Source organism: Rhinolophus ferrumequinum, chromosome X (assembly GCF_004115265.2).
Source record: "Rhinolophus ferrumequinum isolate MPI-CBG mRhiFer1 chromosome X, mRhiFer1_v1.p, whole genome shotgun sequence".
Lineage (NCBI taxonomy): Eukaryota > Metazoa > Chordata > Mammalia > Chiroptera > Rhinolophidae > Rhinolophus > Rhinolophus ferrumequinum.
The window spans coordinates 20,200,570-20,227,090 of NC_046284.1; the positions used below are offsets into that span (position 1 = coordinate 20,200,570).

At 37.8% G+C, this 26,521-nt stretch overlaps 1 protein-coding gene across 3 annotated transcripts in view; it reads right to left on the reverse strand.

Moving 5' to 3' along the window:
* SLC9A6 (solute carrier family 9 member A6) overlaps nucleotides 1-26,521 on the reverse strand; it is a 50,481-nt gene that overhangs the window by 16,191 nt on the left and 7,769 nt on the right. For all 3 annotated transcript variants that reach the window (XM_033109130.1, XM_033109139.1, XM_033109121.1), the window contains 11 exons: nucleotides 24,588-24,787; nucleotides 23,127-23,204; nucleotides 22,770-22,846; nucleotides 22,152-22,264; nucleotides 19,801-19,906; nucleotides 13,309-13,450; nucleotides 11,642-11,747; nucleotides 11,262-11,350; nucleotides 8,072-8,185; nucleotides 4,970-5,081; nucleotides 3,636-3,789 (listed from right to left, as the gene is read on the reverse strand). In XM_033109130.1, coding sequence (XP_032965021.1) covers nucleotides 3,636-3,789; nucleotides 4,970-5,081; nucleotides 8,072-8,185; nucleotides 11,262-11,350; nucleotides 11,642-11,747; nucleotides 13,309-13,450; nucleotides 19,801-19,906; nucleotides 22,152-22,264; nucleotides 22,770-22,846; nucleotides 23,127-23,204; nucleotides 24,588-24,787 — 1,291 coding nt within the window. The remainder of the gene's footprint in view (nucleotides 1-3,635; nucleotides 3,790-4,969; nucleotides 5,082-8,071; nucleotides 8,186-11,261; nucleotides 11,351-11,641; nucleotides 11,748-13,308; nucleotides 13,451-19,800; nucleotides 19,907-22,151; nucleotides 22,265-22,769; nucleotides 22,847-23,126; nucleotides 23,205-24,587; nucleotides 24,788-26,521) is intronic.

Genomic DNA, 26,521 nt, shown 5'->3' on the forward strand with positions numbered 1-26,521 from the left:
CCCTCAAGGGGCTCTCAGACTAGCGGGGAGGCAGACACAACTGGAGCATAATCCATCCCCACGGGCTTTGCAATCAGGAAGAGCTGGGTTACAATCCGCCCACAGCTCCTGTCTAGCTGTGTCAAGTTATGCAGCCCAATGAACCGCGATTTTATCACCTGGGAGATGGGGATAATATCCACTGCACAGTGTTGCTGCAAGGATTAAATGAGAAAATGCATCTAAAGATTTTAAGAGTGTCTGATACATGGTTAACACAAGTGGTGTTAACAATATTATTACAATGTTATAACAATATTATTACAAGTCTGATACCCTGTGTTAAACAAACGGAAGAGGGCAGAAAGGGATATGCACTTGAGCTGTGGCATTTCTTGGGAGTGAAAGAGAATTCAGGCAGAACAGTAGGAGCAAAGGCTCGGAGACAGAGAAGTGTCAAGTATGTGTGGTAAATGACAGGGAGCCAAATGTGACTGTCACAAACTATGCAAGGATACAGGGATAGCTAGCTGGCTGGTTGGCTCTAACTCACTGAGGATCCGTTGTCCACACAACAGCTGGAGTGCTGCTTTTACCCTGCAAAATAGATCATATCAGTCCCTTGCTTTATAATCCTACAAGATTTCCAGTTGGATTTTCAAATCCAAACTCCTTACCATGTCCTACAAGACCTGAAAGCAGAGGTCCACAAACTATGGCCCACAGGCCACCTCTGGTTCACCTCCTTTTTGTGTAAATAAAGTCTTGTTGGAACACAGCCATGCCACCTGATTTACGTACTGTCTGTGGGGCTTTCTCGCTAGAGTTGAGTACTTGAGACAGAGACCATATGGCCTGCAAGGCCTAAAATATTTACTCTCTGGCCCTTTACAGGGCGCATTTGCTAACCCCTGCCCTGGTAGGATTTTGCCCACCCCATTTCCTACCTATCCTTCATCACTATATTCTAGCTATGCGGGCTTTTTTCCTGTTCATTAAACAGGCCAAGACTATTCTTGCTTCAGGGCCTTTGCACTTGCTTTCCTCTCTGCTCGGACTGCTCTTCTTCCTGCTCACTGTTTAACTGGCAATACCTTGTCCTTCAGGTAGACTGAACTTAAATGGAACCTGAGAGAGACCGTTCCTGACCTCTCCTGACCTCTGCCTATAAAATACACTTGGGCCCCACTTACTGTCACAGTACCTTCTTTGTCATCACAGCATGTATTATCATCTAAGATTGTCGTTTTCATTTATTTAGTAGTTTATTGTCTTTTCCCACTAAAGTATAGACTTTTCGAGACCAGGGACCTTTTCTATCTTATTACTACCACTGTACTTCTCTAGAGCAGGGTCTCAACCTTTGCATTACTGACATTTTGGCCCAGATCATTCTCTGTTGTGGGGGGCTGCTCTGGGCACTGCAGTGTTTAGCAGCACCCCTGGCCTCTACCAACTAGATGCCACTACTGGCATCCTTTGATTGTGACAATCAAAAATGCTCCAGACATTGCCAAATGTCCCATGGGGGAAGGGTAAAATCACCCCCAGTTGAGAACCACTAAGTTAGAGCTTAAATCAGTGCCTGGCACATGGTTGGTGCTCAATCGGTATTTACCAAATGGATGACTAAAAGGCACATTTGCAATGCTGTGCTAAGAGCTTTACAGACATTAGCTCACTGAATCCTTACAACAACCCTAGAAGGTGGGTCCTACCAAACACACATTACAAATGAAGAAACTGAGGCTTAAAAAGAGTAGAGCTTGCTTAAGATCACAGAATTAGTAAAGGAAGGAGTAAGAACTCAAAGTCAAGTCTAAGTCTGCATTAATCTTAAATTTTAAGGACTTATCAGCATCCTCAAAATTGTACTAGAAAAATTTCAGGGGAAGGAAGAGAAACTTATATTCCAGTCTTTCATGGCAAAAGGGCCAAAATAACCCCAAAGAATAGCAACAAGAATTAACCTAAGACTGTAAGGTAATGTACATAACTAAGTGCCAAACTACACTTACAGGACAGGCAAGATGGGGTCAGAAAGCTTGCAAAGCTGGTGAGGGGGATTCAACTTTATGTGAGTAGAGGGGTTTTGTGGGGTTCTTAGGGAGGAGTAAGAGTGGGTATTTTGTTTGGGGTTTGTGTGGACGGCAGTTAGGGCAGAGAACTGATTTTACTTAAACAATGAGACTCTGTTTAAGAGTATTATTTTCCCTAAATCATCTTACATTTAATTTTGTTTTTCTTAGTAGAAGAGTCTTCATTTACAAGCTCTTGAGAAAAGGAAGGAGTTTAATCCTTCCAAAATTTACTACCCTCATTTCTTGATGAGGCTCCTCTGTCCAGTATTTAAGTAGACAATTATGACCTTGAGCAACTTTGCAACTTTTTAAGCCTTTATTTCCTCATTTGGAAAATGGAGCTATTGTGATTAGATAAACGTGTAAAATGCACTTAGCACAATGCCCAGCACATAGTAGGTGCTCAACAAATGTCAGGTCCTCCCTGAAATAATAATCAGGGTTATACGAACATTGTTTTGTGTATTTTCGAGTATATACAATAACAGCACAGAAACAGTGATAAAGGGATTTGAATAGTAAAAAGAGAAAAAGAGAATAAGAACAACATTCAAAGTGTGATTTAGGGTTGGCTGGTCGTTAGAATGTTAAAAGAAAGGCATTACAGGACGAAAAAATGGAGAACAGATTCTATAAAATGTGAAACAGTTGTTTTCTCTAATGAACTCTACACATTCTGAAAGCTCAGTAGCTCTTAAGGTCTATGAAATTTCAGCCAAACACAGAACTAAAATCTACAAAGGCCATAGCAACATAGGCTGCTGTATCCATGGAAACACTGCAGAACTCTTGAGATACAAGGAAGCTTTCCAATTGAATACATTAACTAGTGAGTGTGCATTTAAGATGGAGACCTTCCATTCTCTACATTGGATTGGCAGCTTAGAAACCGTGCTGATCACAAAGATGAGAAAGAATGATAATATCTAGCATTGATTAGGGGTGGGATAAACAGGACTGTCTCATGGGCTTCAAATAAAAGAAAAAATTTTGATCCAATCTGGTGATATGGATCAAAAGCCTTAAATACATACATATCCTTTGACCAAGCAATTCCACTTCTAGGAATGCATTGTAAGGAAATAATCAAACAAATGCACATGGGAATGCATTTACAAATGTTCACATTGTTAATGATAACAGTAATAGCAAAATCCTCGAATGCTAATAGTGATAGCAAAATCCTAGAAACAATACAAAAGTCCAACGGTAGGGATTTGGTTAAATAAATTATGATACATCCAGCCATTAAAATAATGATTAACATAAATGTCCATGCTATCTCATATTTAAAAATCAGTTTACAACACTACCTGTAGTGTTGCCCCTTTTTGTTAAAAAATATATATAATATACCGCAAGAGGTCTGGAAAGGCATCCCTCAAAGTGTTAACAACATTTTTTATTTTCCTTTTGCATATTTTCCATTTTTTCTATACTACATATTATACACTTTTTAAAAGGAAAAAAGTGAAAGATAATAGATTTGTCAAAGCTTAAAACCTTTTCATGATTAAAGAAAAATAACCTGAATTTTAATTTAATGTTAAAATGAAGTCCCTGCTCACGACTTACCTTATATGCAAGCACGACAGCATGGCAGTGGTGCCACCCCCAAATACCCACACAGTAAAAAACACAATGAGAAGTGTCGTGCTGAACATCATTTGTCGGGCGTAAGTGGCAGTATCCCGAATGGCCAAGGCAAATGCCATTGCGCCACGAAGACCTAAAAGGGAACGGAAGAGGTACTTCTTCAGTAACTCATTACCGATGCGAGCTTCGTAAACTCAAGAGAAATACAGCACATTCTGAGAACTTAGAAGCATGTGAACAAATACGTGATACACAGAGAGTACCAAAAAACGTACACATTTTAAGAAAGAAAAACACTATTAAAATTGCAATACTATATACAGGTAACAAAAGGTAAATACAAGTCACGTTTGACTTCTGCAATGACAAGAGGTGCTCAAAGTGGTTCCCATCAGCGTCCAGACACTTCTGATTATGGCGAACTACTGCTTGAGTCACGCTGACCAAAGTGTCCACTTGTATACATTTTTTTTGGAACCCCCGGTATATCAACATATGTAAGTATATACAAATACAAAGACTTAGTAGATAATACTGACATGCATTCTTTTAACAATATTTTGAAATTTATTTTTAAATTTACATACAGTAAAATTCACTCTTTCTGGTGTCCAGTTCCATGAGTTTTGACAAATACACAGAGGTGTGTGACCACGACCACAACCAAGACACAGAACCGTTTCATTACCCGCCCTCCCCCCAAATTCCTTTGTGCAACTTTTTAGTCCAACCTCTTCATCAAACTGCCAAAATCCTGGCAGTCACTGATCTGTTCTCCCTCACTATGCTTTTGTCTTCCCGAGAATGTCATATAAGAGGAATCATACAGTATGTGACCTTTTGAGACTAGCTTCTTTCACTCAGCACAACGCCCCTGAGGTTCATCCACGTTATTATGTGGATCAGTTTGTTCTTTTTAGTGCTAGGTAGTATTCCATGGCATGACGTGCCAAACTTTGCTGATTCATTCACCCATTGCCAACACAGACAATTGGGCTGCTTCCAGATTTTCGCAATTGTGAATAGAACTGCCATAAACATTCACATACAGGTTTTTGTGTGAAAATACATTAATCTTTATCTTCTCCATTTATGTGTGACATATTTCTGAACTGGGAATTTGGAACCAGCACGTGAAAAAGTTGCCATAGAAAGGAATGGGTCACTATAAAGAAGTTTTCTACTGGCAGTTGCAATTTCAATGTTTAAGGGAGTCTTATGTTACCAGCATATCATTTCCATTTAAAAGCAAGCTGGCATATACATTGTGAGTGGTTTCTTGGAGTGAGCAAAGAGGGAAAGTGATAACTTACCGGCAAACATCATCATGTGTTGAAAATTTGATCCAATCTTACTTCTTCTACCCAAGTTAAGTAAGAGGGACAAGGGGTAAATATTGGCAGCTCTTCCCAAGAAAATAGCAATCTAAAATTATTAATAGGTTAAGGACAATTTCTTTTCACTATTAATATTATTTAGAGTCTACATTCAAGATTGTGAAAGACTATCTTAGGAAGCTCCGTTTCTAACACACAATCTTTTGATCCCACTGTCTGACACAGAGCAGTCCAATGAACTTTCCGCACTATCCAACATGCTGTGTACCTGAAATGTGGCTAGTGTGACCGAGGAACTGAAAGTATAATTTTATTTCATTCAAATTAATTTAAATTTAAATAATCACAAGTGGTTAGCTGCTACCAATTTGGACAGTGCAGATCTAACATACAGAAAACTCTGAGATGAAAGGAAATATGTTTAAAAGCAGAGCTTCTTTGGTATAATCTTAAGATTATTAATATAATAAGCTAATTCATTTTAATTGTCCATGTTGGTGGATACTTGCCTTTGCTTCCTCAGAACACAGAAAAGAGCAGCTCATGTATACCTGAAACTAATATAATATTGTATGTCAACTGTAATTAAAAAATAAAATATTATTTTTAAAAAAGTAAGAAAAGGCAGCTCAAACACCTCTTATCACTGAAATTTCTGCTAGTCCCAATGTGTTCCTCTGAGTCTGTAACTTCCACCCTGCTTCAAAGGGAAGACTTAATGGGAATTCAGAATAGTTTTAACTAGAAACCAATGCTAGTGTCTTTTCCTCCACTTTGCTGTCTATAGACACTCCTACTTTACAATTACTATGTTTATTTCTGGGGTTACAATATAGCCTCCACCCCATTTTATGAAAGGAATATAAAGGAAAGTCTAAGATTAAAAACAAAACAAGGTGGAAACAGTGCTGTACCTTTGGAAATGGGTAGTGTCTGTGAGAGTAAAGCAAAAGGAACTGCATATAAGCATTGTATGCTCTTTGATGAACTTCTATCTTGTTTAAACCGTGGTTAATTTGGGTCTTTGTCATATTAAACTAAACCCACATCCTAACTAACATAGTCACCAAGAGAACAACTCCCCCTGGTCAGGATAAATTTTCATGGTAGGATTTTGTATTAAGGAACTTCAAGTCCTAACGGACTCAGAAACCTAGGGAAAATATTTAGCCTCATTTCCGGTTAAGTACAGTGGGTCAAGCCACTTGACTGCTCAGAAATTTCTCAAAGACTAGCAAGGTATATGAAGTTACTGATCTCATGGGAGTCTTCCAGCTAAGGTTCTTTTATTAACAGGGCTTTATCTTTTTTGCCTGAAGTTCATTCCCAGAAGACTAAGACTCTGCAGAATGGCATTTCAGTAATAACTCACTTTCTAACAGAGATCCTACTTAGAGTTTTAATTTAAAAAATATTTCTGCTATTCTGTTTGGCAGAATCTGCATTCTTAGGTGGTTTTTTAAAATACTTCTTTTGAAAAGCATGAATTCAAACATCCTTCTTTCTAACCACAATCTCTCCTTTTTCACGTTTCGTGTTCTATCCCACTCAAAAAATTCTTCCACGTCACTGGGACCTCCAGCCCAAAGACCCCACTACTTTTCCCTCAGTCAGTCCTCTCCCTGCTTCACTTCCCTTCTTAGCCACATCTCAATACTCACCAATACCTAACATTCACTCGCCCCTCTCTGTGCTTTCTTTGCACCCACTTGACAAAACCCCACACCTAGACAGTTTTCTCCATGCTTACAGCTAAGTACTCCAGAACAAAGTCATCCAGCAGGGCAGACTGATTCTACTTTTAACAGCTATTCCCCTGACTCAAATGGGTCCCTAATACTGCTCAGCAATCCTACTGCATGTCTTTGATCAACTCACTCTCCCACTCTCTACAACTATTTCCAAACCTTCTCCTTAAAACTCCTGTCACCTGTGGGAACCTGCCTCCAAGATGCTCTCCAGTGACCCCTGCCTGCGAGCACTCATAGCCTTATTTAGTCTCTGCTTGTACTGTACCGGGGTCCGTCTGCGTGACCAACAGAATACAGCAGAAGGGATGATGGTATATCACTTCCAAGATTAGGTTATAAAAGGCACTTTGGCTTCCATCTTGAGTCTCTCTCAGCTCACTCCCTTTGGGGGAAGTTGTGTTGTGAGCTGCCCCAGTGGGGAAGTCCAAGTGGCAGAGCTGAAGGCTCTAGTCAACAGCTGTGTGAGTGAGCTTTGGGTGGATCCTGCAGCCCCAGTCAAGTCTGCAGAGTGCAGTCCCAGCCCAGAGCATGACTGCAACCTCATGAGAGATCCTTGAGCCAGAACAGCCCAGCTAAGCTGCCGCTGGATTCCAGACTCTCAGAAACTGTGTGAGATAATACATGATGATTGTTTTTAAGCTGCTAAATTTTAGGGCAATTTGTTACATAACAGATAACTGATAGGCCACCTGCTCCTACGTCACTTTCAGCAGATAACCTCACCTCCTACTTTGCAGATTAAAATAGAGGTTACAGAAAGGAATACCATCTCGCAAATGTACCTTCATCTCTACATAACCTGTCCCGTCCTGGAACCATGGTGGAGCGGTGCCTCCTCCCGCTGAAGCCCAATCGCTCCTCGCATGCTCTGGATTTCATCTCCTCTTGCCTTCTCATGAGGCTGGCACTACTGATTGCTCTCTTTCATGTACTCAGCCTCTCCCTTTCAACTGGGTTTTGAAGACTCAACAAGAGAGACTGAGTGAGAGAGAGAGAGAGAGAGAGAGAGAAAAGCAGCCTCCTTCCGCCTTTCATCATCTTTCAACTACAGCCCTGTGGCATAGACCGCATTGCTACTCTTTCTTCCCTTTAGTAAGAGAGGACAAACAGTTTTATCTTTTGGGGTTGGCACAAGGGTAGGAGACTTTTTTTCTGTCATTTCAATCTGTCGGTATGATTTGTGCAATAAACAAAAACAAAAATAGAATAAATAAAACAGAGTAGGAAAAAAACAGTTAAAATCCTTACTTGTTATACTCAGAGGAAAACACACCCGAATCTCAACTTTCAAAAAAGTTTTCAAAATTGAACACATAATAAAGGATACGAATGCTCCTACTATAAATGTTGGGTTAAAGACATGGTTCTGAAAGGTGAACAGTGTCAGTCCCATGTAGGAGAAGATGAAATTCTCTGCCAAGAAATTTAGAAGCTCAAACAACTGGAACGAAATTTTAAAAGGTTAGTCCAGTAAATAAGTTACATAATTTGAAAATATGAGTATTACTAAGATAATGAAACACACTTCAAATATGTAAAGTTCACATACATCCCCCAAAACACATGATTCAGAGGGGAGCAAATGTAGAGATGTCATGTCCAGTCCCACAGAAAAAGCCAGAAATGTTGCCTCTCACTTTCCCCAATCAGCTTTCCTTCTCCCCTCCCCATATCCAGCCATTCTTTTCCTCCTCCTCCAAAACCTGTCACTTTTTCTTTTGGAACATTCCTTGTTGTCCCTGCCACTGCCTTCGTCTACCTTTCACTTCCCACCCATCATGCTGCAGAAGGACCCTAACTGGTATGCCTGCCACCCGTCTTCTACACCCCATCCAATGAATAGCTCTAAATATGGCAGTTTCAAGACACTTCCCTCTTCACGGGCTGTAAGATCCCGTTCAAATTCTTCTGTCCTGGCACAGAGTGCTTCATGAAAACTCTCATATCGCCCCCTCGCTGTGTGATGTCACTTTTTCCGTGAAATCTTAGCCCTCATTTAGGAAGTAAGGGCTTGTGCATTATTGTCTTGTGCTCTGATCCCTGTCCAGCTGCCTGCTCAGCCCCCACCCATTCACATCACTGCCTCATCAAGGGGTAGTAACAGGGCAGGGATATGAGACTTGATGAATGAATGAATTCAAGGACCCCGTAACCCGACATCTCTCTGTCCACCAGAGTTATCTACCACTGCTCTTTAGCACGAGCCCTCTGCCCCACAAAACAGGGTAGTCACAACATGGGCTCAGGAGTCAAAATGCCTTCTGCACTTGCTGTGTGGCTTTGGGCAAGTTAGTTAGTTAATCTTTATAAACCAGGGTTGCCTTATTACTGAAAACTGGGAATAAAAAATAAGTGTACATTTAATTTACTTTAAATGACTGAATATGCTATTACTTATTATTTGTTTAATGACAATAGCTAAACTTTATCCAGTTTTTACTATGTGCCCGACACTATGCTAAGAAGTTGGCGTGCATTATCTCGTTTTAATCTCACAGCAACTCTGTGAGGTAGGTACTATTATCATCCTCATCTTCAAGATGACAAAACTAAAGCACAGAGAAGTCACGTAACGTGCCCCTGGTCACACAGCCAGCTAATAGTGGAACCAGGATCTGGAACAATACAGTGACTCCTCAGTCCCTGTTTTAATCCACACGAGGAGGGATCGGCAAACTTTCCTTGTGAAGGGCCAGACAGTAAATATTTGAGGCTTTGCAGGCCACATGGTCCCTGTCACAACCACTCAGCTCTGCGGCTGTAACACAAAAGCAGCCACAGTCCATACATTACAAAACAGGCGCGGCTGTGTGCCAATAAAACTACTGATGGACACTAATATCAGAATTTCATATAACTTTCACATCTCACAAAATATTCTTCTTCTTTTGTTTCCAACCACTTAGAAATGTGAAAACCATCCTTAGCTCGTAGACCTCACAGGGAGGCCTGGCTGACGTTTGCCAACCCCTGCTCTGCACTTCACTGCCTTCCATTCGAGAACGTTAGCTGCCTTTTTATTTCTGCCTGTACTGGTATTGTTTCCCTTAGGCTTTTCTGAATCCTTCCCAGCTTTCTAGGCTCACCAGTTCCTCTACAGTAACTTTCCAGCTTCTCAAGCTTCAAACCATTTCCCCCTTCTCTGACCTCTTATATGACATATAATCTGAAACACACAACTAAAAGTTCTATTAGTGTTTTTTATGTACACAAACTTCATATCAATAAGATTAAATATGCCTAGTTTTTTTTATTCCCCATCCCACTGCCTAGAAAAATGTGAACCTACCCCCACCAGCTGATTTTCTTCTCTATACTTATTGTACTGAATTAATTTGTAGAAGGGATTTGTAATCTCATGTATATGCTTGAGGGAAGGAGCCTAATCTCTTTTGAGGTATTGGGAAAAAACACAAGTCATGCACTAAATTTGTGGCTACAGAAAAAAGAAAAAGTGGGCCAGTCCGGTGGCTCAGGTGGTTGGAGTGCCATGCTCATAACGCCAAGGTTGCCGGTTCGATTCCCACATGGGCCAGTGAGCTGCGCCCTCTACAGCTACAATTGTGAACAATGGCTCTCCCTGGAGCTGGGCTGCAGTGAGCAGCCGGCAGCCAGCGAGAGCTGCTGTGAGCTGCTGTGAGCAGCTGACAGACAACCGGTAACCGACTGTCTCAGCGGGGGGCAGCACAAGGCTCATAATACCAGCATGGGCCAGGGAGCTGTGTCCTACACAACTAGACTGAGAAACAACGGCTTGAACCAGAGTGGTGGGGGGAGGTAAAAGGGGGGGGGGAAGAAAAAAGAAAAAGCACCTTTGCTCCTGCTTTATCATGAGTCCTTTCCATGCTAATCCTACTGTGTTGTAATCATGTGGCAAAACTTAAAGCTTCTAATTCTAGATGTAAGCATAATCAAGTATGCATCTGTTTCTATTGCAGACATTACATATTTGTCATGTCTTTGTCCCATAAACCTCCTAAGACTAGAAAACGCTATGCCTATTTCCTTTATAATTCCCTTCAGGTACCCTGCACGGCTGAGCATTCAGTACCACATGAGGCCCAACCAGATGTTTTGACATTTCTGGAAACACAGCAGCCTCGAAGTGCTTGAAGAAGACGGAAGGAAATTCACCTTCCCTGTTATCACCCAGCAGCAGATCTAGTCAGATCAGAAGTTAACCCTACCTATGTCACACAGCAACAGTTCTAGTCAGACCTGAGTGAGCTTCTAAAACATTCCTCTTAAAAGCCGATAGATTAGAAAAACAGGAAAGGAAGCTAACTGGAGCCACAACAGTAACAATAACCCCTGGCTATTCTGCTGACCTACCTCTACCCGAAAAGCTGTCACCCTTCAACCTGCCAATCCCATTTACTTCTGGAGTCAAAAGAGGAGGAGATGAAATGAGGAGACATCATTTTGAACAGATCAAGAATTATTTTTTCAGTATTAAAGGACTTCGGTTTTGCTGCAGGGAGGAAAAGTTTATTCACAAACTAGAACATTTCTCTTACCTGTTTAGTTCTATGCTGAGACTCCGTGGACAAATTATTGTATGTATAATGGGCCTGTGTGATGCCACAGAACAACACTGCAACCACACCTACAAAGACAACGAGTTCAAAGTTCACATAAAGAGAGTTGCCGAATTTTCTACTGAGGCTCTTCTTTTACAGAAGTGGATTATTTACTCAGTGTTGACATTTTCAGTTGTGACTTACTTTGTTGAGAGGAACCACTTCCGTTGAAAATCTTTTTTACATTCTAAAGTGACAGCATAAATCCTAATCCCAACAAGTGTGTCCAAGTACTTGAGGAGTTGGTCCACTTGTAGAGAAAAATCACTGGCAAAGTCAGTGTAAGGGTTTACAATCAAAAGGAGAAAGTAACCTACCTGTGAAACCCCATGCTTCGGCCAAGAGGAAGGTACTCCAGGACATCAAGAAGAACAAGCCTGTCTCCAACAACTGGAACTCCCGTAACTTGGTGAACTTTGTCACGTAAGACTGTCAAGGTTGGTAACAAGATCTCATAATACAGAAGTGTGACTAGAAAAAAAATAATAGTCAAAGCAAGCCAACTATGAAAGCAAAAGAAGGGTTCTCCAGCCTCTCTAACACAAAAGTCACAGAATAATGGCACCAGAGTGAATAAGCTCTTCAAATGAGCATTTTATTGAGGAGTGAGCAGCCATACCTACTAGAAGGAAGTCTTACAGCTTAGTCAATCCAATTGTTTTATGGATATCACAAGCCTTGCCAGAAACCATGCAGGAAAGGACGGGTAGAGATAGGAGCAACAATGAGACACACAACATGCCAACTCGGACTATAAATGTGTGACCCAAAGCAAGACAGCTTCCATAATTATAGCAATTTACATTTATTACAATTTCATTTAGAGATTTCACTTTTATTTGATCCACTAATAACTCTATGATGTGGAGCACTCCGTAATGAAGAAACTGAGGCACGTCACTCACTTATACTAGTCAAAAAAGTATTTGTTAGTTGACAGTGGAAAGCTCCGTGTTAAGCTGTGACAAATCTTGAGCTGAATTTTACATTCACTTTAACAATGGTGTCCTTCAACAAAAAGATTAATAAGATATACTTCCTACACTCAAGGAACTTGCCATGGGGAAGAAATACTATCCTGGCTCCTCCTTCAGAATTCTTCATACTGCTGCTTTGTGCCTCAGTTCATCTGTAAAAAGCCATTAGACAAATCTCTTCCAGCACAAAGGTGAAGTATAGCAAACTTACAGATTCTTGAAAAAAGTATTTGTTTTATATGAAAGTATCCTAGAAGTTTTAGAGCTGGAAGTTCTTCAGAGATCATCCAGTCCTACTTATCTTCCCCGCTGTCCCTGCCCTCCACTTTCCTACACCAAGGTCCCACGAGGTGAAATGTCAATGCTTCTATACCAGAAGCTCCCAGAAGGTAGAGGCCATGTTTGTCTCGTTTATCTTTGATACCCAGAACATAGCATCTGACATGTAGCAGGCAATCAAGAAATGTTTTTTGAATGAATACAAGAATGAATTACCCAATATTTCAAATAGAAAACTAGTGGCAGTGCTTAGGACTCTGGAGCAGAAGGTTAAAAATCAGTGAGAGCTGAGATGAATTCCCATCTTCCCTAACTCAGGAACCCTATCTTGTTCAATTGGCGTCATGGTCATGTTTCCTATTTGTCCTTTTAAACAAAGAGCAAAACACTGCCAGGCTGAACAGTGGCATGGAATACCCAGAGGCTCTTTGGAGTATTTCTACCTTTATACCAATTTAGTCTACAACCTTAAAATTCACCTCAAAGGGTCCCTGTGTCTAATTAGACTTTTGCAGTTAAAGTTTGAGGACATGGAGCCCTATGCAAAACAATTAAATTATTTTATTTCTTGGTCAAGATGATTGCCTAATGTTTTCAAACCAAGTACTTGGCTGTAATGTTAATAATTATAATACAATGCCAATTATGGAACTCAGAGATATCATGGAACACAGCATTCAGTTACTTTGTTAGGTTAACAAGAAAAGATAAATATAATAGAAGGATATTAAAGCTGTCACCACTCCAGTAGCAGCACCCATTGCAAAAGATCCACTGAAGATCCCAAGGAAAATGCCAATAGACTTGAACATGGCTGTGACATCAAAGGTGTGGCTATTGTCTCCTGCTGGCTGGTATGCCACTATGGAGCTACAAAACAGAGAACACGCTTTTACTTCTAGAAGCAACTTCTACTTTAAAAACATGATCTGAAAACGAGAAAATGAATAAATAAAAACATTATCTAGTGTACGGCTTAAAAGGTGAAATCAGAGGGGGGGAAAACACCAAAACTTTGGATTCAAATTGCCAAAGTAAGCACAAAAGGTTACCAAAACACTCTGTAGTGGATCCAGCTAGCAAGAAAATTCAGCTTTTACTTAAATGACAATTTCAGGAGGTAGAACATTGGAAGGTCCCTTATATGAAAGGTGTACTGAGCCTCTTTCTCCAGCCTCAAGGTATTGTGCAGTGCTACTCTTTTGTGACTCTGTTTAAGATTTACTAGTACTAAGTGCCTAAAAGCCCTAACACATGTGAACAAGCTAATGAAAAAGTCCACTTGTTTCCAGCACAGGCATAAGAATATAAAGAATATTGTTCAACACTCAACCCAGTCACATCTTGTTTTTTTCCTATGGGAAAAAAAGATGACTGAAGTACCCTTTCAATTTTTAGAACACCAGAATGGGCCCAATGCCTAATATCTATTCACTCACTGAAATGGACTTTGACAGAAAAAAGGGCTTGAACGACCTTCCAAGGAATTAGAATCCACTGAACAGTACTGTTAGCATACTCAAATGGATCCTCCATCTGAAGCTTCTGAAAGAAAGTCACTCTGTAATAGGCCAAGACAGGCAATTACAGGAGACACACTCTCCATCCTGAACTCACAGTTCAAACCTGGTCTAAAATGCTTCTTTTAAAGTAGTCACCCTAGGAATAGAAATAGCTGAGAAAATCACTGTTGCCAGCAGGTCTCCGGCAAGAGTGCCTACCATTACTAAATCAGTTCTCATTTCAGTTAATTGAGGTGCCAGTGTTTTCATAAAAAGTCCAGACTCAAAGACATCACACAAGTCATGTCAAAGAAAAGGAGAGAAAACACACATTTTTTTTTTTAATATAATGAAGTCTCCCTGTGGTTACTGCAATGTTTCTGATTCAAGGCTATAAAATGGGCTTGCTATACCATGTACACCAAGTTCTTTTCATACCTCCAAGTTAAAAAAAAAAAAAAAAAAAAAAAAAAACTAAGACCAAACTAAAATTTCCTAATTTTACCTATTTTATTAAAATATAGCACTAACATTAACTTCTGGTAATAGCATCCAGAAATTCCTGACATTTGATCTGCGTTGAAAATTTTTAAACATTTGTGTTTAAATGTTCAAAATAACCAGGTTGTTTTGGGACCAGTAGATTTGATATTGTTTTAATAAATACAAAATGACCTTTAACGTCAGGTTTTCTTACCTACACATAAAGGGTCCCACCACCATAAATGAAATCTGACCACATTATAACATGAAAATATAGCAGCTGGCTGGAGAAAAGAAAGGACATTGCTATGACAACCTTCTTTCTCCCTAGCGATAGTCTTCAAAATGCTGCCGGGAACAAAATATCTAACACCATGCCTCCTGAGACTGCTTTCCCTAGATTAGTTCATGTGAATTCAAGATTCACACTAATCATTATTTTATGCTTTAATCACTAAAATCCATGAGAACACATGAAAAGCATGTGGGCTGAGAACAAATGAGAGGTTTGTTTTCTTTTTTAGTCAAACACTAGCCTCTGGATTGAAATCTTAACTCATCTTTTCCACATCAATCAACATTTTATCTTGAGGCAGCAACATTTTTTATGAATACTTTTTTAAAAATTCTGAAAGTAATACAATGTGCAATTTGGGGGGCATCACCCCATCATTCCACTACTCTGACAGATCTTAGTTTCCTTCCGTGTTTCTTTCCCCTCTTTTTCATGTTTAGTTGTAATCATAGTAAACATATGCTTTTGAATTCTGCTTCAACTGACAATGGCATAAGAATTATTACAGTCTCTCTATCTGTGGTGTTTCAGACTTCAGAAATGGAAATAACAATTTATTTAACCATTTCCCCACTGTTACACATTTAAAAGCTTCTTCTTTTTTTTTTTTTTTTTGCTCCTATTAATAACAGTGTGAAAGAACATACTGGGGGTGTCAAAAAATGTATACAAGTGGACACTTTGGTCAACGTTGCTCAAGCAGCAGTTCACCGTAATCAGAAGTGTCTGGATGCTGATGGTAACCACTTTGAGCACCTCTTGTCATTGCAGAAGTCAAACGTGACTTGTATTCATCTTTTGTTATTGGTATATATTGAGTATTACAATTTTAATCGTTTTTTCCTTTCTTAAAATTTGTATACATTTTTTGACACCCTCTGTATTTGTGCTTTTTACAAATTTTGGACTATTTCTTTGTGCTACATTCCTAGAAATAGGGTATTACTATGCCTATGGCTCTTTTTACATGTTGCACAACTGCTTTCAAATAGATCTGTATTACAGTTTTGGAGAGAAATATGATTGTATCTCTTAAGTTTTTAGTGATCATATCCATTGACTTAGAAATTCTAGTTCTAAAAAATATACAGAGATAATCTCAAGGATTCAGAGATTTACACATAAGTATGTTCACTGCAGTGCTATTCACAATATTACAAAACACCAAACATGAATCAACAAGGCACTGGAGATGTAAGTTTGTAGTGCATCCTTATAATGGGATAATACAGGTATTAATATAGTACAATGTCCAAGTAAAAAAAGCAAGTCACAGGACAGTATGTATAGTACTCTTCCATTTTAGCTTAAAAATTGTTAATATTTACATGTATGTTACTATCCTAAAGGAAAAAGTCTAGATGAAAACCTTAATAGTGGTTATTTCTGAGAGCTGAAATTTCAAGAATTTCCTACTTTCTAAGCCAAATACTTTGAATTTTTGTTACAAACATGTTTTAATTGCATTATCATAAATAGTGACAAAAAAATAAAATATAGAATAGTCGGTAATACCAATTTCAATGTTAACACCAACATACAAGTGATCTTGTTTTATGACACCAGGGTTTCTCAATCCAGGCGTTGGTATTTGGGGCCAGATAATTTACTTGTTGGATGGTAGGTGCTGTCCTGTGTATTGAAGGATATTTAGCAGCTCCCCTGGCCTCTACCCACTAGATGCCAGTAGCAACCTCCTCCCATTCATGACAACCAAAATGTTCCGAGACATTGCCAAATCTCCCCTCAGGGAGACAAAATTGCCCCTAGTTAAGAAGGACTGCACTAGAGCATTACCAGCAGTAACTACTTTCATTAACAAAATTTTCTTATTAACAGAATCGGTACAAATGGCCACATATTTGAACATGTATATCTCTGGTAACTAGTAAACTTAAACAGTCTGTCATATTTGTTTATTCACTGTACTTCCTCTTTTACAAAATGTAAATGACCCTAAAAACATATTATAAACTAGTATGAATTTAGGTCTCCAGGCTAACTATGACATATCCATTCAGCAGAATACTGTGAAGCTTAGGCTTTAGCTCTAACTAGATATATATACTACACTATATCAGTACAGATAGATCCACCTCCTACAGTGATGTATAAGGGAATCCGTTTCACTCCACCCTCTCACCATATTAAAAGTATTAACATTAACAAAAAAGTACTACTACCGTATTTCCCCGAAAATAAGACCTTATAAGGTCTTATATTAATTTTTGCTCCAAAAGACGCATTTGGGCTAGGTCTTATTTTCAGGGAAACGGTAATCTAACAGGTCAACAAACAAACAAAAACAACTTCCAACATAAATTTCAAGACGGGTTGCCTTAACCTGTTCATTGCCAAACAGAAGTACTTCTGTTTGGAGTTCCCCGCTTTATGCAAGGCTACTTCTATAGAATATATACATTAGAGAATTATCAAACTAACAGAACTCAACACAAAGTAGACTATCTCTACCTAATGTACTTTAAAAGGTAAATGAAAGATGATGATAAACATATCACCCAGCACTCCAGCTAGTAACCTCCTACAGCCAGCAACACAACTGGTTTCCCTTCGGTGTTTGGACAGGAACTCATTTGCTCACCTCCATTAAGACACACAGTTAATAATTTCCCTTATATGATACTCTCTAGACGCAGTCCTTCTCATCTCCACTAGAGTTCCACCAAACTATGTAATGAGTTAACTCATCTCTTGTGAATCTAGAATAATATTAGCTATGCACCATCCTTAGGAGAATTAGAAAAGAATCACTCGAATCATTTTTATAAGGCTTTTTCTCTCACAGAACCCCGTTTGAGAAAGGCTGCAATAGACAGATGAGCATGGCGCTTTGTGAGAAGTGTTTTGGGGAGGGCATTCTCTTTCTAACACATTTATCCTTCACCAGCACTAATACGTATACCCCCAAACTCAAAATTTTTCAGTGAGTTATTTTTCCTTTAATACTACTTAACTGTTTTTGAAGTTACAGGAATTAAGTTACTTTACCAATGGAAAAATTAAGGCACAGGGCACATCAGTTTAAGATAGAACCAGAACAGAGATTTTTCTGACTCTTCATCCATTAGGGCAATGAGGAAGGAACACTTATTAGTAAGATGACTGAGTAGCAGAATAATTATTTAGGATGGGGAATTGATGATAAAAGTAACTGCCTGTACTTTTTTTTCTTCATCTGATAGTACTGGTGATCTTACATGTCCCTATGTACTGAAAGCTTCAACAATCTTCGTAGCTTCCTATTTTTTATAACACCTGAATTATAACTACACTATCCATTTCTTCCTCCCTTTAAGTAATATAAAGCTTTTATTTTGCACCTACTGTCATTGAAGTCACATGTGTTCAGTATCAATATTAGTTCTAGCCTTTAGACTTGATTTCTTAAACCAAATTTACATTAGTTGTAGATAGCTACAAAAAAGTCTGGCAATAGATATGACAGAGGGGATGGACTTTACATACATCACATTCACAAAAAGGATTTGACCTTTTGCATATCTTTATATACAACATTTAAGAGATTAGTGTTACATCTCAGAAAGTATAATTTTTCACTTGGCAGTAAGGCAATGGGGGCACCCAAGCTACGCAAACCAGAGTCAGTGACTGATTACTCTTTTATAATTAATAAAATAGAAATTAAGGAGAGAAATAAAAATAAACAGAAAATGTTGTAGGGCTTTTTACTTTTTATCCTCATAGAAAGTTCTGGTATGGAGTAAAGGCAACAGAGTTAGATATTTGCTTAGTAGGAGTTGGTCGGCAGGATCGAGCCCCTCAGATGTTGAGATCCCTTCTTTCACCTGCAAACACCTTCTATTAACTTGTATAGTGATCTTTATAATTAGATTAAAATATTGCTCATTTCAATAGTTGTCTTTAAAAAGTATTAACACGTCTAAAAATTAAAAATGTTTCTGAAATGATTATGTTAAATAACAGAAATACGAATTAAACTACAATGAGATATTTCACAATCATCAAATTAGCAAAATTACAAAAGTCTGACAAATATTCTGTTGGCAAAGCTGTGAAGAAATAGGTACTCCCGTAATTCAGTGATTTCAAGTGCAAAATGGTATAACCCCTTTGGGGGGCAATTTAGCAATGTCTAACAAAATTACAAATGTATTCACTGCAGCATTATTTGGACTGTTTCCAATAATAGGAGACTGATTAAATAAGGTATAGTTCAGTTCATAGTATACTAGTACGTAGAACACTATGTAGCTGCAAACAAAGAATGAGAAAACTCTGTTTTGATATGGAAAGATCTGCAGAATACAGTTATGTGCGAGAAAGCTAGGTATAGAACATATATAACATGCTACTTTTAAAATAAGAAGTAAGTGGCAAATAAGGATATTCATTTATGTGTGTGCTTTCATTTGAATAAAGAAATACTAGGATACACAAGAAACTAACAAAAATGGTTACCTCTAAGGAGCTGGGGGGACAGGCCAGGAGTAAAGGCAGAAGTGGATGAGGACAGGAGTAGGAATCTGACTTTTCAACATTTACCTTTCTATATAGCACTGATTTTTGAACGATGTGAATATATTACCTAAAAAAATTTACTTTAATTCAAAATGTTCATGTTATAATGATAGAACAGAACATAAAATTATATGCTACAATCACAATCACGTAAAAATACTATGCATTGGAAAAATATTAAGGAAATGTCTTAGAATGTTTACAGTAATTGTCTTTCTGTGCTAGGAGTACATTTTTCCCCCTTTTTTCTTCCCTGCACTTTCCATGTTATTCATAAGTGTGCATTTCTTCAAGAGTAAAAGAATGCCTCATTCTTTTGAATGTTTCAGTTCATAATGCACTTCATTCAATAAGTGACTTTCAGTTCCTAGTACCCTAACATTTAACATACAGAATATAGTAAGAAAACAAACACTTACGAAGACAGCACTATGGCAACAGCATCATTGAGGACACTTTCACCAAAAAGAAGTGCATAGAGTTCAACATCAACTTGAAGCTCGTGGAATATGGCAAGAACAGTCACTAGCAAGTAGAAAGAGGCAGAGGAATATTTAGACATTACAAATATAACATATTCCACTCCACAGATGGCTATAATAGTTATTTAGAAATTAATTTCTTTGTCTCAGAATTCAATCTTAATAAACATTCTCTTACCATATTAAAGATTCAATAATTTTATGTATTTTTCTTTTTCCTAAATGTGTACAGGCAATATCTCCTTTCTCCTACAAACAGCTGAAAATAACCTTGGAATACTGAGTTGGCCTATATTCCTCATGTGAATGCTAATAATCTTGTGTTGTACCTTTCTTGTCCATAAAGAAATGTATTCAGAATTTATTACAGACCAGGTGATCATTCATCTTTGAAGAAGAATACTATGAAAAGCATTTCCTGCTGCAAACTTCATTTTTTCCTTGGAGCCTTACAACTCACTTCTATTTGACTTGCAAATTTCAAGCACACTGGTTTAGCAAAGACAGTAGGAAATGAAAACACAAGTTTGGTTTTTGGTTGGGATAAAATTTATGACCAAATTACAGCTGCTATATTTAACTTAAGAAGAAGCCAACTATCAAGCTATTACAGCTTAAGAAAAAAGAACCCTTCTTTTAGGAAACAATTATATGAGAATTCTTAGAAAATCAGATGAGCTTGAAGTTGCATTATAACCTTAATTGCTGAGTCACATACAGCGCACTAAATAAACCCAAGCAGACACAATAGATTATTATAACCGGAGATGGGAGAGCCTCTTCAAATGCCAACCAGAAAACAGGAAACTTACATTTAAAAGACATAGTGTCTACTGCAAAGCATTTCATCTGGAATATGCTGATACCAAAGCTTACCAAGAGAAGGAGAAAAAGAGGGCATAAGCAATGCTGCAGAATTTTGAAGAGAACCTACAGCTCACCCTTCTATCAAGTGAACAATTGCAAAATAAAAGAATTCTTATAGGGGCAAATGCCTTTATAATTCAGAAGAGATATAACTGCCCAACTTTATCTAAGCAAAAGATTTTTGCTTGAGCCATTCAGGCAATACTTCTATCAAAACAAAACCAAAAGGTTGAAGCAACGTAGCCAGTCCTATTGACTTAAGATTTCTCATAGGCTTTCAGTCAAGGAGCTTGCTTCTAGTGAGAGGACTCAGAAAAGAGAGATCATGGGCTCCTTGCAAAAACCATCCTGTCTTCACATTGCTAATGGGAGCATCTAAAAAAACTGTGGGGTAGTCTTGATGGTCTTTAAGGAAGCAATCTGATTTTCAGTTTGAAAAATGCTAAACTACACAAATGTCTCTCTAAAATATCTTCTGGTCTTTTCAAAGCATTTCTTATCGCGCGTAAAACATCTTTTCCTACTTCCTATAACGCCCTCCATTATCAGAGTTAACCCAGAAATTGAGAGACAACCTTAAGATCCTACCTTTAATTGTGCTGGATGGCAATTAGAGAAGGTAATTAACTTAGAAGGTCAAAAGGTACAACAGAAGAAACCTTTACCAAGTTCTAAAGTCTAGTTAAAGAAAACGCGAATCCTTAGTTCAAAAACTGCAGTCTGTGCTCCTATCCCTTTCTCTTCAGCCTATATATTCTCTAAATGCCTAATGTGAATGTAGCTGTAAGCCCATCAATACTATATTTGGAAAACTATGACCTAACTCAGTGCAATTAAATTTACTCTCCAGCTTTGCTAATACCAAAATCATTTTATATTAATAAGGCAAATTTTAGAAAAACAATCCTTTCATGTATATGAAAGCCCACCAGTGACCCTAAGTCACACTTGCAGTAGCACAACTGCCTTCTAACAATCATTTAAAAACTTCTTTTCTTACTCTTAAATGCAGATAGCTGAAAGTAAACAGAAGATTTCTAGGGAACTGGTTTTCTTGAAACCTGAAAGGAAGTATATTGTTATCACTCATTTTAACTAATCTAGTTCATCTCCTATACCGAATCCCTAGAAATAGAGACCAACCTAGAATTCTGAAGAAAATACCTTATAGCATGTATCTAAACAGCATCAAATTATGAACCAGTAACAGGCAAATGTAATAAAGTTAAAGACAAAATAATGTGTGCTGAAACCAAAAGGAACCATGAATTTCATTTTTTCCTCCATAATTGGAAAGTACAGTACTATGGGAAGTACCCAATCCTGAATTCTACACATCAGATGAAGAGTTACCCACATGTGCTTTGCTGGCAAAACACTGTTCCTTAAGTACTTAAACCCCACTCTCATGTAAAACATACCTGGGTCAGTTGCTGATACGATGGCACCAAACAGCAGGCAATCTGTAAAGTAAAAATCTCCCGCAAGTTGTCCTGTTACTTTCATCAGCGTTACACAGCCGTACATTATTGACCTGTTCAATAAATATATTTCTACTTTAGAAAAATATCAACTGTTCAATCAGAATATAGTAAGAATAATGAGGGTAAATGGGATCAAATATATGGTGATGAAAGGAGAACGGACTCTGGGTGGTGAACACAAGATGTGATATATAGATGATATATTTCAAAATTGTACTCCGTAACCTATGTAACTTTACTAACCAGTGTCACCCCAATAAACTTTAATTTTTTTTTTTAAAAAAAAGGGACCAGGAAAGGAAAACAAAGAATACAGTAAGAATAAGATGTGTCTACTGTAGTACTTTGTGACTAATCCCAAATTTAATTCATCTCAGTTAAATATGGTAATACCTTGGCCTTAAGGAAAACTCAAACGACTTCTCTATGTTGAACGCATTTTACTGAAAAAGTCCTTAGACACATTCAGGAATACAATACTGCATACATCAAACATGCATTATTTTAAAACCACAATTTGAAGGCTAAAAAGTGTTTTAAACTTCAAGTACTTACCCAATTACGAAACAAGAAATTGCTGTTCCAAGAAAAGCGTATGCTAGAATAGACCCAAGGTTTCGAAAGAAATGTCTCTGACAAAAGACAAGGTTACACTGTGTTAGAATGCTTACCAATTATTTGAAAAAGAAAAGAATTTCTATTCTATTGTGCTGAGCTAATATTAAACGCATTATTCATTAAAGGAATTAAGAGAGAATTTTTGTACAGGCATAAATTTCAGCATCTAAAAAGGATAAGGAGAGGAAAAGGAAGGGAAACCTGGAAAGAACTGCCTGTTTCTAAAGTGTCAAAGATGAGAAAGCCCGTGGGGTTTCAGGTTGTTCAAAGTATATGAAATACAAAAGCACTTACTCTTTTTAGACTATATCCTGCATAAAATATGATAGGAGGAAGTAATATGTTGAAAAATACTTCCGGATCAAAAGTAACCTGTTGAAATAAAGAATTCTTTTAGATGAATTCCCTTAGAAGACCTCACATTACATTATCACGTTATCAAAAGGAAAAAAGATGAAATGTTAAACTGGTGAAAGGTAAGGATATTACAGTGGTAACTGAAAAATGTTTCATATAGGATTTGCTGTTGTTCTGCTTCTCAACCAAACAACAAGGAGATAGATTTGGAACAACCAGTTAAGTCGTATCTGTGGAAAGTGTGTTAAAATACTATAATATTAAAAATAGGAGAAAGCATGAACATATCTTTGCTTTAAATAAGAGACCCAAAACTGGTAACATAAAATTGAGGGATACGACATTATTGTTGGCAAGAGGAAACAGTCCTTCTTCTTGTCCACGTAACATCTCTAAAGGTATATAACATAATATTATGGTAAAAAGTTTCTGCACAACTCAGATTTCTAATTCGGACAGCCCATTTCTTTCAATACTTACTCCCTAGAATAATACAGACACCTCTTTCTGTTCATAAGGCAGTAGTGTAGGATTTGACATGAACACAAAGCAGCTACACACATACCCATGCTAAAAGTTCGTTTACTAGAACTTTTAAGGAACTGGAATTTTCCACAGGTGGAAAGAACTCTTGCTGCAAAGTAAACTTGAAGTTCATATGAAATTTTAAAAAGCATTCAAGATGGCCAGGAACACAATCAAGTAGTTATAAAAGCCAAGCACTGCCAATGTAGACGACAGAAGTGGAGGGAAATGGCCAAGGGTGGGCAGAAACAAAGAGACCCTGAAAGCCTTCAGCACAGAAACTATGAGGGAGACAGGGGAAAGCAGCTCCAACAATGTCTGGGAGCTGGTAAGACTGCAAGCCAACCTCCTACACAAAGTTTTACATACAGCATGGTACAATAATTGGTACTCAGACTGAGCCCCTGAAATTGTGCCAGATTTTGAATCAAAGAAAGATTAAATTGTCCTCAGTACAGAATACCATCAAGGCAAGAAAGAATTCAAAGAAATATTAATAGAATATTTTAGGTATTATCAAATAAACTCAATGTGCTGAAGTACTATAAAACTCTAAGGACCAGCTGCAAATTGAAAGAAGCACTCATAAATTATGCTTAACTCAATACTGGTCACCATTTATTACAACTGCAAATATCACAGAGTGAAACTAAAAGGGTTATAGTACTTAGCCTCAGTCAGAAAATGAAATGTACAGACATGTCCATTTCCTTAACATTACATTTGGTGAGGTTTTACTCCATTTAAAAGACTAATTATTTTTAAGTATCATTAAAAATTCGTTATTTACTTTTTCTCCTGAATCCCTTTGCTGCTAGTTATATACTAAAAAAAAAAAAAAAATCCAAAGACTCCCGTTAACTAAGAACTTACCTTTCTAAGCATTTCATTATCCTGAACGTTATTGAGTTCATGTGAACTAATCTCTCCTTTCAGCGTATACTCATAAAATTTTCCACTAACATTGACCAATAAGGTAGTCGGGCTTGACTGTACTTCACAGCTCAGGGTCACATTATTTACATCACTTGGAACATGGATGCCATATCGAAGCACAAGGCCCACCAAAAGACCTAGGAATAATAAAAGAACAATATTAGCTCTTCTTTTGGACAGAAATTACTTCTTTTGTACCCCACACATACCTTTGGATTGGTAACAGAAAATCTCTTATGATAGCCCCCTGTGGTTCAGAACCAATTTTTACGCAGAATGCAGTTACATTTTAAAGGATTATTAAATTCACAAATCTAAGAGTCCAATATTCATATAATCTAGTGAGACAGGAGAGAAAAAATATTCCCTAGGGTAACAGCACATATCATTGCATTTCTAGATCAAGATATGAATAAATGATTAGGACGGTAACAAAATGAGAAAATACCTTCAAATCATCTGTACACAGAACGTGCTCCAATGTGTCCCAACCTGACAGTGTAATCATGTTAGAAATGTGTTTACCACCTCCATTCATCAATTCACAAGAATGTTAAACACACATATGTCTCAAGTTATTCCTAAAACACATGGCTGGCCAAATAATACACATTTAACAAATTAGAAAGTCAACAGTATTTGTAGATGAATTGAGCTCTTCTACTCTGAAAAGTTCGGATTTTAATTTAAAAAATATGCTTCAAAATCAAAACATGGAATAGAAGTCTTGATTCTGGAACTATGATATCAGTACATTGCCATAATTTTACCTGGATCCTCATAATGATATTCAAGTACGTACAATGTTCTAAGTACTATAAACCCATATTGACCAAACTGTTTACTAACAGCTTTATGGAGATATAATTCACATACCACAAACTGTACCCTTTTAAACTGTATAATTCAGTGGCTTTTAGTATATTCACATAGCTGTATACTGATCACTGCTATCTAATTCCAAAATTTTTATTGCTCCAAAAAGAAACCCCAAATCTATTAGCAGTCACTCTCTTTCCCCCACCCCAACTCCCAGCCCCTGACAACCACTAATCTACTTTCTCTATATATAGTTTTGCTTATTCTGAACATTTCATATAAATAGAATCCTACAATATGTGACCTTTTATGTCTGACTTCTTTCACTCAGCATAATGTTTTCAAGGTTTATCCACGTTGTAGCATGAATCAGAACTTAATTCCTTTTTTTGGTCAAATAATATTCCATTGCATAGCTATACCTCAACTGCAAATTAAATTCAAACTTCTGGAACTTCTCCTTAACTCCAAGATGCACAGATACTCCCATTAGTTACATTTCACCTTCCTGTCTACTTTCACTCTAACCAGCCAGCCACTCTTTTAATATACGTGTATGGAGCACTACGCTAAGTAGGCCCCTAGAGTTCAGAGTTGAAAACAAGTATCCCCTTTCAAGTAGCTCTCAGATCAAATAAACAATTATAACATGATATATATGTATACAGGTGTTATAAAAACAGAAAACAGGTACCTAAGTAAGCCTAAGGGAGTGGGACATTAGGGAAGTCTTTCCAGAGGTGTCATCTAAGCAGGTAACAAAGTAAAAGGTTTTCCAGGTAGTAGGAATAGTAGTACATATCCAGTCAAAGAAGACTGAGAGAACACAACCCATTCAGGGAATTACACGGAGTTCAGCCTGGCTGGGGTATAAAGTGACAAGAGTAGAAGTGTAAAAGGTAGGCAGGAGCTAAATCATAAAAGACCTTGTGTGTTAAGAAAGGGAATTAGACTTTATCCCAAAAGCAAAAGGAAGTCATAGAAGAGTTATAAGCAGGGGCTTGACATCAGATTTCTACTTTAGAAAGACAGATCTAGACTGAAAAGGCTTG